General features: G+C 48.2%; 1 protein-coding gene across 1 annotated transcript in view; it reads left to right on the forward strand.

The window, feature by feature from the left end:
- KIF1B (kinesin family member 1B) overlaps positions 1-12,723 on the forward strand; it is a 141,602-nt gene that overhangs the window by 102,539 nt on the left and 26,340 nt on the right. The window contains exons 25-38 of the mRNA XM_077249654.1: positions 478-656; positions 1,192-1,329; positions 3,748-3,996; positions 6,913-7,031; positions 7,247-7,332; positions 8,298-8,427; positions 8,508-8,670; positions 8,819-8,909; positions 8,994-9,109; positions 9,187-9,242; positions 9,817-9,925; positions 10,006-10,072; positions 11,032-11,116; positions 11,202-11,304. Of these exons, the coding sequence (XP_077105769.1) occupies positions 478-656; positions 1,192-1,329; positions 3,748-3,996; positions 6,913-7,031; positions 7,247-7,332; positions 8,298-8,427; positions 8,508-8,670; positions 8,819-8,909; positions 8,994-9,109; positions 9,187-9,242; positions 9,817-9,925; positions 10,006-10,072; positions 11,032-11,116; positions 11,202-11,304 (1,691 nt within the window). The remainder of the gene's footprint in view (positions 1-477; positions 657-1,191; positions 1,330-3,747; positions 3,997-6,912; positions 7,032-7,246; positions 7,333-8,297; positions 8,428-8,507; positions 8,671-8,818; positions 8,910-8,993; positions 9,110-9,186; positions 9,243-9,816; positions 9,926-10,005; positions 10,073-11,031; positions 11,117-11,201; positions 11,305-12,723) is intronic.

Raw genomic sequence — 12,723 nt, forward strand, 5'->3', positions numbered from 1 at the left:
CTTCATCAGGGATCCTGGAGGCCTCTTAAAGCTGTGTGCACACAATGCAGATTTAGTGCAGATCTGCAGCAGATTTTTCTGCTGCAGAAACGCTGCAGATCTGCACTGTGATTTACAGTACAGTGTAAATCAATGTGAAAAAAAAAAAAGCTGTGCAGATGGTGCAGAAAAGTCCGTGCGGAAACGCTGCAGATTTCAAAGAAGTGCATGTCACTTCTTTTGTGCGTTTCTGCACCCTCCATTAATAGAAATCCACAGTGGTAAAAACTACACAAAATCCGCATCAATTCCGCACAAAAACCGCATCAATTCCGCACAAAAACCGCATAAAAAACGCATCAAAACCGCACCTGCGGATTCTGCCAGGAGATGCAGATTTAGTGCAGAAAATTCTGCACCACATTTCCTACGTGTGCACATAGCCTAAAGAGAGAAACATTCTGCGGTTTAACCATTTCTTCCCTGTCTACCCATTAGGTACAGTTCCAGTTTGTGCTGCTGACTGATACATTGTACTCGCCGCTTCCTCCGGAGCTGCTTCCTCCTGACTCCGAGAAAATACCTGAAGATCAACCCTTCCCCCGTACCGTGGTGGCTGTGGAAGTGCAAGACCTGAAAAATGGAGCCACACATTACTGGTCACTGGAAAAGCTCAGGCAAGACACCACAGATCTGCTATCATAGGGCTTAGAGGGATTCTCCAGAAAACGTCTCTGCAAGTAATGTGCAAACAGCAGCGCCTCTCTTGTTTGTGGCTGTGTCTGGTATTGCGACCTCGTTCAACTGACAAGTAGAGCTGTGGATGAAAAACAATAAAAATGCTGTTTTATCATTCAGAAAACTCTTCATCTGGCAGATTAACCCCTGCGGTCTCAGTAACTTGCACCATCGTCTTGTCTGATTGCACATTGCTATAATGGAGGGGACGTAAGCGTCTATTAGACTTATTAGCGGATATCGGTGCACGTGACGTCTCTGCCTGCCCACCTCCGATGCAGGAGTGAGCGGAGTCAGATTAACCCTATTTGCACCGGAGTGGACGTCTCCACGTGTCTGTGAATGTGTGATTGCCTCCATTCACTGACAGCAAGTGGATCTCAGAAACCGCGCATGCTGCAGATCGTAGCGTCAGTCCCTCGTGATGGCGCCACAATCGCTGTCCTTTCTAATCTAACACATCTGCTCCCATAGGTTACGACTAGAACAGATGCGAGAAATGTACGACCGAGCGGGAGAAATGGCGTCTAACGTCCAAGACGAGCCTGACGCGGTGCTGAGCGGCGGTGACCCCTTCTACGATCGCTTCCACTGGTTCAAGCTTGTCGGCAGGTGGGTTCCTCCGCGGGTGCGAGCCTCGTACACGGCCGCTGTTCTCCATCTTCCATTGGTTTTGTATCACTCCCGCTTATATTCTTGGTTCCTAGTGGAATAATGGATGTGTCAGTGACATCTGCGCCATGCTGAGCCTGTAATCCAGGTAACACACATGGCGACCACATAACTCTGCCGTGTGTACAGTATGTGACAGCGGTCAGAGGGGGCGCTATGCCATTTTTATATGCCGTGTGGCCAATTCAGTAAGATTGCCCTGTTTTTATAATTCAGGCCCAAAATTATTGCAACTTTAACTCCACCCTTCTGGCATAAAGAGATGAGTCTCCCCCTCCGTATGTCTGTCATTGGTCTTATCACATTACACAATAACAGTGTATTACGGCCTATAGACGTCATTGAGGGGCTTCTTCCCCTCCGGACCCCCTCTGTGAACCACAATATGCCGCTTCTCTGATTTTTAGTAATTTGGGCTCATTCCTTCTGTGCTCGGATGACTTTTCACCTGGCTCAATTTAATGTTTTTCTCAGAGATTTCAATAAATCCACAAAGTATGTAAAACGTGTCTGCAGAAATCGTCTGAAGTTTCAGGCCTCAAATCTAAGGCTGCACCACCGGGAGATGGGCCGCGCTTCAGTGGGGTCAGATCATCGCCTACATCAGTATTTGGCTCCACACAAGGCATTCATGGCCATTCATCAGGAATCAGGGGGACGTGTTATGGGGTCAGATCATCGCCTACATCAGTATTTGGCTCCACACAAGGCATTCATGGCCATTCATCAGGAATCAGGGGGACGTGTCGTGGGGTCAGATCATCGCCTACATCAGTATTTGGCTCCACACAAGGCATTCATGGCCATTCATCAGGAATCAGGGGGACGTGTCGTGGGGTCAGATCATCGCCTACATCAGTATTGGCTCCACACAAGGCATTCATGGCCATTCATCAGGAATCAGGGGGACGTGTCATGGGGTCAGATCATCGCCTACATCAGTATTTGGCTCCACACAAGGCATTCATGGCCATTCATCAGGAATCAGGGGGACGTGTCGTGGGGTCAGATCATCGCCTACATCAGTATTTGGCTCCACACAAGGCATTCATGGCCATTCATCAGGAATCAGGGGGACTTGTCGTGGGGTCAGATCATCGCCTACATCAGTATTTAGCTCCACACAAGGCATTCATGGCCATTCATCAGGAATCAGGGGGACGTGTCGTGGGGTCAGATCATCGCCTACATCAGTATTTGGCTCCACACAAGGCATTCATGGCCATTCATCAGGAATCAGGGGGACGTGTCGTGGGGTCAGATCATCGCCTACATCAGTATTTGGCTCCACACAAGGCATTCATGGCCATTAATCAGATATCAGGGGGACGTGTCGAGGGGGGTCAGATCATCGCCTACATCAGTATTTGGCTCCACACAAGGTATTCATGGCCATTCATCAGGAATCAGGGGGACGTGTCATGGGGTCAGATCATCGCCTACATCAGTATTTGGCTCCACACGAGGCATTCATGGCCATTCATCAGATATCGGGGATGTGTCGTGGGGTCAGATCATCGCCTACATCAGTATTTGGCTCCACACGAGGCATTCATGGCCGTTCATCAGATATCGGGGACGTGTCGTGGGGTCAGATCATCGCCTACATCAGTATTTGGCTCCACACAAGGCATTCATGGCCATTCATCATCAGGAATCAGGGGGACGTGTCGTGGGGTCAGATCATCGCCTACATCAGTATTTGGCTCCACACAAGGCATTCATGGCCATTCATCATCAGGAATCAGGGGGACGTGCCGTGGGGTCAGATCATCGCCTACATCAGTATTTGGCTCCACACAAAGCATTCATGGCCATTCATCAGGAATCGGGGGGACGTGTCGTCATCAGAATCTCAGTAGTGCAGCCTCAGGCTTCAGGCCGGTCAGTTCTCCTGATTGGCTTTCTCCTGGTGGCTCTAGCAGAACATCTGGACTCCTCTATGATAACTTACAGACACAAGAATCACACATTTTGCGGTCATGGGCCCCATTACCTTGTGCTGGGCCTGGTTGTATACAAAACCCCCATTGCTCAGCTTTCTGCTCCTGTTATTTTTGCTCCTGATAATATAGTATTTGTTGTATATTCTTCCTGTTGTGTACTGCCCTGTGCATTTTGCACCCCCGCTGCCCCCATACGTTACTTTTTGATTTGCTCCTCGCTTGTCTCCTGGCCACTCTCTTTGCTTATTTCTCTCCCCCTCCGGTTTTGCGCCTTTTTAAAAAAATTTTTTATTTATGCTTTGTTTCAATGGTGATGTATGGAGTGTATGAGCCCCGCTGCCCTCCCATCCCCCATCCTCCTGTGCCAGTGCCTTTGGGTTATGATAACTACTCTTCCATTGCAAATGTCTAGTTCTCCCATATTCCACGGCTGCGTCAACGAGCGGCTGGCAGACCGCACCCCATCCCCCACCTTTTCAACAGCCGACTCTGACATCACCGAGCTGGCGGACGAGCAGCAGGACCAGATGGAGGATTTCGACGATGAGCCATTTGTAGATGACACCGGCTCAGATGTGGGGAATGAGGAAGGATCTGATCTCTTCAGCGATGGGCACGACCCGTTTTATGACCGGTCCCCATGGTTCATTTTAGTAGGAAGGTTGGTGAGGTTGCGCAAGGATTTGGTAGGAAAGGATAAAGTTCTTCACATTGATCCTAACAGCACTTTATCTGCAGTCACACAGGAACTAGTCGAAATAAAAAATAGTGGAAAACCAAATAAAAAAAAAAATCAAGACCACGGAGGTATAAATGTCCGGACTGTGTGCAGCAGGAGAACCCTCATCATCCTCTCTTGTTCTTAACCCTAGTGTCATCCTTTGACCACAATAGACGATGCTCTCATTGAATACCTTTATCTAAATCCAGACTAAATCATTGTATATATTTATTAAAGGGGACGTCCCCCGATCTCAGATCCTTTCACATTAGAAATCTAGATAATGTATCAAAGTTGAAGTAATGACCCCAATTGCGCTAACAAATGGCGCCTTATGGTGCCAAAGCCAGGAGGTAAGAAAAGAAGGTGCCACCCCTGAGCAGTTTTGGGAGAACTTTTTGGGTACCTAGAAGTGTCCCCTCTGCTCAGAGGCTGGGAAGACCCTCGAGGGGAGGGACATAGAGGACAGAACTGATTTACACTGGTACTTTGGGGTCATTGTAGTATGATTAGGGTGGCCATAAGAGATTGCTACAATTTCAGAAACTTGAAAACTTTATACTGAATTTAACTGCCATAAAAGTTTTCTGCTGTTGATTTCCTCCCCTGTCCGGTGGGTAAATGTGAGAACTTGTCCTTTCTGTGCCTATCATAGGTTGTCAGACGCAGGAATGCTAAGGAAGTGTGACCGGGTCATCACCTGATTTTCATTAATTTTTTTTTTAGCTTACTTTTTTTTTTTTTCAAAGAAAAAGGAAAACAAAGCATATTTTACTTTTTTCCTTGGTTTGTAGTTTGTTTTGTGTTGCCATTTCCTCACCAACCTCGCTGCTAATACTTCTGTTCCTTTCCTCTTGTCCCTGGCTATGGGTGGGATCCCAGATGGATGGAAAAGGAGCACTGTTTAAAAGTTTGGGTTGTCCTTGCTCCTTATGGGCGGAATTTAGTAACTCATGGTTTACCATAACTCCCTCCCACACAAGTACATCAGCTTAGATCGTCTGCACTCCTCATAGGCGGGACTTAGTAACTCATGGCTTACCATAACTCCCTCACCACTCAATTCCATCAGCTTAGATCGTCTGCACTCCTCATAGGCGGGACTTAGTAACTCATGTGTTACTGCAGCTCCCTCCACCACCACATCAGTTTAGATCATCTGCACTCCTCATAGGCGGGACTTAGTAACTCATGGCTTTCCATAACTCCCTACCACACCACTCCATTCCATCAGCTTAGATCGTCTGCACTCCTCATGGGTGGCACTTAGTAACTCATGGCTTACCATAACTCCCTCCCACACCACTACATCAGCTTAGGTTGTCTGCGCTCCTCATAGGCGGGACTTAGTAACTCATGTTTTACCGCAGCTCCGTCCCACACCACTATATCAGCTTAGATCTTCTGCACTCCTCATAGGCGGGACTTAGTAACTCATGTTTTACTGCAACTCCCTCCAACACCACTAAATGTGCTAGTGCCTTAAAGGGGTAGTCTAATATTTAAATTAGCTTTTTCGAATACCTGTGATATAATCCTGTTGTGTATTCTAAATTGCAGATACAACTCTATACATATAGTTTTATACTTTTTCTATGGGTTTTTGTGATAATAGCATTTACATTGGGCTGCAGGTAAAACTACTATGCTACTTAGTTATCACATTTAAAATCCAAGACATAATAATTGTTAATTTTTTTAATAAAGTTTGTTTTAATGACTTAAAATTAGATATCTGCTTGCTGCCAATGAATACAAACCCTTTCTGACCGATACCTATTTCTCGCCTTGGGTTTATAGCAATGTAACTAGTCTAAAAAAAATTGTCTGTAAGCCGAGTCAGTCGTTATGGTTTCAACTAAGTCAATAGCACAAGTGAATATAAGAAACCTTTGTAAAATATCTGCTTCATTCTCCATCTATAAGACACTTCTTTCCTCCCTTTACCCCCTGATCTAATTTTTTACTCTGAAAAACTGCTAAAATCAGGCTTGATGAAAATAAGATGCCCTGTTAGCTCACTGAGGGATCATCTTAGGGCTTCATGTTGAAGTCTATGCCGCTGAGTATAGAGAGACGCACAGACCAACCAAAACCTGTTTGGCTGCTTTCTAGTAAGTGTTTATTTGACCCCAGAGCTGGATTCACAGCCACACTGCTCAGTACTTTTGTGTAATGACCTCCATGCTGCTACTTTTTTTCAGAGAGACTGGTGAAAAATACTGTCTGTAATCGCACAGTAGCCGCAAAGATCAGAATCTCTGCAGCAGTGGCTGCATGAATAGTGAACATTGCAATTCACTGTCAGTAAGCAGAGATCTTGAAAATGACTAGGAATTGGAGCCCAGGGTATATTGGTATTGATGGCCAGTTCCTGGGTGAATCCAGCACTGCCGATTCCTGCCCCTCGCCTCCTCTGGACACCCCTCCTTCCTAGAGACATTTGAGGTCCGGAACACAGTAGTTGTTTTTTATTTTAACACTTTACGATTCCTTTGCAGCTACTTCCTTTTCTTTGTATTTTGCGTTTGCAGTGTGGTTATAATACGGCTGATTAATCCTTTTATGCTTTCGGTTCTGATTCCGTTTGTAACCTGATTTCATTTTCATTTTGGTTTCTTTCCGTTCCCTTTAACCCCTCGCCGTCTGAGTAGGTGAGCGTGGATCCATGGTGTATGACGTAGTGTCTAGTTCCGACCTCCATCGTCTGGTACTGTCTATCACATCTGTCACTCATCATTTCTGGGTGGATGCAGACGACGTGTTCTCAGATCCTGACAGAGAGAAGTGACCTGTGACTAGGCGGTAATGCCGCGCAGTTATGTAACGCAGCACCCTCCTTGGTTTCTCTTCCAGAGCGTTTGTCTATCTCAGTAATCTGCTTTTCCCCGTCCCCTTGGTCCATCGGGTGGCCATAGTGAGCGAGAAGGGGGACGTACGTGGGTTCCTGCGTGTTGCCGTGCAAGCAATTGCTGGTAAGTACCAATAGTCCGGTTGCTTTTATATTGTACAGACTACCAGCAAGCAGGGACGAGTCACGGGGGCCGCTCATTCCAGCTCGGCATGATTGACAGGTCAAGACCTCACTAGAGCCGACCACCGGCAGCACGAGTCTCCTGTAAGGTTCAGCTCATCTGTCTTAGGAAAAGGCTCTTCTAAACTTCTCATTATTTTAATCACTGCTTCTCAGGTGATGAAGAAGCTCCAGATTATGGATCCGGCATTCGACAGTCAGGAACTGCCAAGATCTCATTTGACAATGATTACTTTAATAAGGTAAGTACCAAAGGATCGCTCACACGTGGGGTATGGCGCTCACCACTGAGGGTCTTGTACAGAAGCAGAGGACAGGAGGGATTGCCATTCTTCATTAGTGGGTACCACGTAACGACACTTCATTTCTATGTGTTCCTAAAGGGGTTGTTCAGGACTATTATTTTATTTTTTTTACCTAGGCAGGTAGTTGCTAATAGAGACAGCTATCTGCCTGTTGTACCCGGTGTCAGCTCACAGCAGTCACACACTGTGACCGCCAGCGATTCAGCGGCTCCCACTGACGTCATGTCAACAGAGCAGCTCTTATTCTTCCGCTCTGTTGATGGAGCGTGATTGTCAACATCATACTGATTGACCGCTGGATCACTGCAGTGAGGAAGCGGGGAGCTGGCTGTCAATTAACATGGCGTCAGCCACGCCCCATAACGGCAGAAGAGAAGCCGCTGCTCTGTCGATGTGATGTCAGCAGAAGCTACTGAAGAGGAGCGGGGTTTGACAACTCCGTGGCAGCAGAGACCAGCGCCGGGCACAGCAGGCAGGTAACAATTACCTACCTTTTACTGCTTAGGCCCATAGTAAACAAAAAAAATATAACGTCTTGGAAAGATTATGGCTGTCTGCACCAGTCAGCTATGTGAAAGTTAATCGTGGGTCGTTTACTAACCTAGAGCGCCCGACCGTATGCCTGCGCACACAGAATGATCGCTAATATGACCATTCTTCTCACATAGAATATCATTGTTCTCTGCAGCACATCGTCTTGGTTAAACAGGAAGATGTGCTGCCGAGAACAATGATTAATCAGCCAGCTTTAAAATTACTGCGGAAGACGAGTGCACGTTTTTCTTATTTGTTGGGAGATTTCTGAACTGTTTTGTCATCCTGATCTCTTGTACCGCCAGCTCAGGCTGCCAGGCTGTAAGTAAACCATGGATGTTTATTTTTTGACGTTTCTTCTCTTGCAGAATGACGTATCCTCCACCGTCCTCACTCGCGCTGGGTTGTCTCTAGAAGAACTGCGCATTGTAGAAGGACAGGGTCCAAATTCAGAACTGAACACTCCTATGGAGGAGGTCAACCGGCTGGCTGAGATGGGTAACGGACCTCAGGACACAGAGTCTTGGCCCAATGACCGCCTGCTCGGCCCGTCTCTTATATCCTTTATAACCCTGCAGACATGAAATCCGGCAGTCTTCTGGATGGCAAGATGATGATGGAAGGGTTTTCTGAAGATGTAGGAGAACACCTGAAGATCGGCAGTGTCTTCACATTCCGGGTTACCGTGCTACAAGCTAGTGGCATCCCGCAAGAATACGCCGACATCTTCTGCCAGTTCAAGTGAGTTGCCAAACACCGCTGTAATCGAACATGGCGTCCACTGTGCCTACAACCATGAAAACGCCCTGCATCCCAGTAATATCTCTGTTCATGGGATCACTTGTTCCTTGTAGTTCACTATCAGGCTCTGATTCTGAGTGTTTTGCAGCTTTTTACATCGGCACGATGAGGCCTTTTCCACGGAACCTCTTAAAAACAACGGTCGTGGGAACCCACTGGGCTTCTACCATGTACAGAATGTAAGTGGCCGGCGACCAGGAATGTGACTCGCTGTACCGGAGGCCATGGAATAATGCATGCCCCCCACATTTCTTTCTTTGCAGATTGCAGTCGAGGTTACTGAATCCTTCATAGAATATATCAAATCCAACCCTATTGTGTTTGAAGTGTTCGGACATTATCAGCAGCACCCGCTCCACTCCCAGGGCCAGGACCTCAGGTGGGGTAGTGTGTGTGTGTGTATATACGTTCGTACTTGTCTCATGGATGGGTCATATCGAATTCCTTTCCTTACAGCCCAGTTCAGCCTTCCCGTCGTCATTGTCCCCCTCCGATGCCCCTCTCTAAACCTGGTGAGTAATAGCCATATAGTATAAGTTATAGGACGATGCAGGGAGTCTAGGGAGCCATTACATGCCCTAATTTCTGTTACTCTGCCCTGCACTGATGATTGCTGATCTGCATGCTTTTCATACGTTTAACCTCTCATTTTTTCATTCATTTTTTTTGCTGCATGATGACTATATCATTCCTTCCTCGGTTTTATCCCCTGGCCTTGCATTTCCTTTGCTTTTCCTTTGCTTTTTCTCCTCATTTGCATCATTGCATTGTCCCTGGTAGCTGGCGAGAGGAAGATAAATTTGGTCAGGTACCTAATGTCCAGCTATGTGAGTGTGCCAGTGTTGGACACGCTATCTGAGCACGCCCATGCACTCTCCGCAACGCTCCAAGACCGGGCCGAGCAGCTGCCATCATTCCTCTCCCTGCCAATACCCAGCTGCCTGCCGGAGAGGGCTCCCAGGAGAGATGGTTAGTAGCGGAGGTCTCAGTGGGGTAACCGTGCAGCTCCCACGTCCTGTAGGTTGTCTCCATAGATTTGTTTTTTCTTCCAATGCTTTTGTCTCATTCTCTGCATTTATATTGCAGTTCCAGCCACCAAACTAAACCCTCTGAGCAAGTCGAGTCTGGGACAGAGTGTCAGCAAATACGACCTGCTGGTTTGGTTTGAGATCAGTGAATTGGAGCCTACAGGAGAGTAAGTGAGAGGATGAGAATGCAAATTGTACCCATCGTCCGTATTCGGGGGGTGATGATCATGTGCTGCTTGTCTCCCAGGTACATCCCAGCTGTTGTGGATCACTCCGGAGGTCTGTCCTGTCAGGGGAACTTCCTGCTACACCAGGTATGTCACATCGAGAGATTAGGCCCTATACGTGTACCGGGGAAGCTCACTGCAGGTTTATAGGCCGCCATTCACCAGGAGGAGGCCAAGGGACTGTTATTTTGGCCTCCTTCTCGCCGCAATATGTCAGGGTAATTTTTTTTCTTATTTTTTTGACCATGTAATTCCATATAGAAAAACATAGGCAATAGACAAGGTCTTTACATTGATTAATGCAGAATAGTCATTAGGATGCAACTGGCTTTTAGCATCCGTTGTTCAGCTGCAAGACAGGGATACTCCCGCAGGAGACTTGAGCAAGATCTGCAGAACCCCATCCAATGCCTGGATCGGTAGTCCGTGGCCACTGGACCACATCCCTTTGAACCTCCTCCTAGCTGCTGGCATCCCTGCCGCCTCTGGTGATATGTAGACCTGGCGTAGCATCATCATTGCAGTGTGAAGCACATATGTCAGGGCGCCCTGGGCCAAATAATCAGAGGAAACCCTGGGATGAATGCAGGTAGGAGGACGTCCTCGGGGCTCTGGTGCAGTGGTGGCAGGAGCATGTTCCAGTGAGCCTCCTCCTAGCCTCTGGCATCCCTGCCGCCTTTGCTGATTAGTAGGTCTGGTGTAGCATCATCATTGCAGCATTGTGTCGACAAACATGTCAGCGCACTCCGGGCCTATAGATCAGAAGAAGCCCTGTGGATGCCTGCAGGTAGGAGGACGTCCTCGGGGCTCTAGCCCAGTGTCATGCTGGAGGAGGATTTTACAATTTTTTATTTTTTTTTGCTCAACTCTACCCCTCGGTTCAAGTGAACCGGACAGAAGGTGGCCATTCACATTTGGTAGGTCGGTGGTCCAGCAGCTGTGGATTGTCTGCAGGATGATCGTTATGATGATGCAAACGTACATAATTTAGTCGTAGCAGCTGCTGATGTCTCGTGACTTATCATGACAGATATTTATTACGACAGGGGATCCAGCGCAGAATTACGGTGACTATAATACACGAGAAAGGAAACGAGCTGCACTGGAAGGATGTGCGGGAGCTGGTGGTCGGTACGTGTCATGGCTGCCGTCGCCTGTTATCACGTGGCAGTTAGGTCACCTAGACTAACCTGCTGTCATCTGTGCGTCCGTCTAGGGAGAGTCCGGAATAACGCAGAGGTGGACGAAGCGGCTGCGGACGCGGTTCTTTCCCTCAACATAATCTCCGCCAAATACCTCAAAAATCACAGCAGCAGCAGGTAATGTCCGATACCGGAGCCCATGAACCGGCCATGGCCAGAGGTTTCTGCATTCACGGCTTTACTGTCAGTCTCCATCTTCGGTTATATTTTGAGTTGCTCTTCATTTTTTTTATTTTCTCCTCCCTGCTAATCCCTTGTCTCTGCTCCCGGGTTCCCCCTCGTCTTTGTGCCCCTGACCGTCTCGGTCACTAATGGCAGCTTCTTCTTCTGTGTCTTGCAGGCTGTTTCTTGATAAGGATATGCCTAGGTATTTTCTGTTTTGCTTTTCCCTTCCCTGTACATAAAGGTTCTCGGCCTCGCACAGAATTCTTTATGTCCCCCACCGTCTGCGCCCCTCCACCGTCTGCGCCCCTCCACCGTCTGCGCCCCTCCACCGTCTGCGCCCCTCCACCGTCTGCGCCCCTCCACCGTCTGCGCCCCTCCACCGTCTGCGCCCCTCCACCGTCTGCGCCCCTCCACCGTCTGCGCCCCTCCACCGTCTGCGCCCCTCCACCGTCTGCGCCCCTCCACCGTCTGCGCCCCTCCACCGTCTGCGCCCCTCCACCGTCTGCGCCCCTCCACCGTCTGCGCCCCTCCACCGTCTGCGCCCCTCCACCGTCTGCGCCCCTCCACCGTCCGCGCCCCTCCACCGTCCGCGCCCCTCCACCGTCCGCGCCCCTCCACCGTCCGCGCCCCTCCACCGTCCGCGCCCCTCCACCGTCCGCGCCCCTCTTCACGCCCTCCGCTCCTTGCCTTACGCTTTTATACCATCTAGACTATTTACCTTGTAGATTTCTTACAGATTCCGACTAGAGAAAGTCAAAATGAAAACTTTTTTCAAAGTTTTCTTTCATTTCACAGGGTCTTCTGTCTGCAGCTTGTAGTGAAGGGTTATGCCCAACTTTATTGATGGATATTGTCTGATATTGCTGGTAAACATGAGCACTTCTGCTAGTATCTGCTTATTAAAATTTGCAGCCGTTGTTGAGATAGTGACACTTTTTTCTTTTGTCCTAAGTTTGTTGTCAAGCAGCCCGACCACCGCTGCTCTCTATCTTGTAAGCTGTGCTCTGAGGCTGTGTCTGAGGTGACAGCGCGCGCCAGTGATCCTGACCAGCTTCACAGCAAGCGCTTACATGCTTATTAGAAAAGAGCTTGTAAACACTGCGCATATTCTAGCAGCGGTGGTCAGTCTCCAAGGCAACAAGCTGTAAACAATAGAAAAATGTGAATATCTCAAGAACAACTGAAAATTTTAATAAGCCGTAAACTGCAAAAGTGCTCGTCTTTACAAGCGCTTGCCGACTATATCCATTTATGAAGATGAGAAATAACTGGTGATGAGCGAATATACTCATTACTCAAGATTTCTCGAGCACGCTCCGGGGTCCTCTGAGTATTTTTTAGTGCTTGGAGTTTTAGTTTTCAGCGCCGCAG

Source organism: Ranitomeya variabilis, chromosome 4 (assembly GCF_051348905.1).
Source record: "Ranitomeya variabilis isolate aRanVar5 chromosome 4, aRanVar5.hap1, whole genome shotgun sequence".
NCBI classification, from domain to species: Eukaryota; Metazoa; Chordata; class Amphibia; order Anura; family Dendrobatidae; genus Ranitomeya; species Ranitomeya variabilis.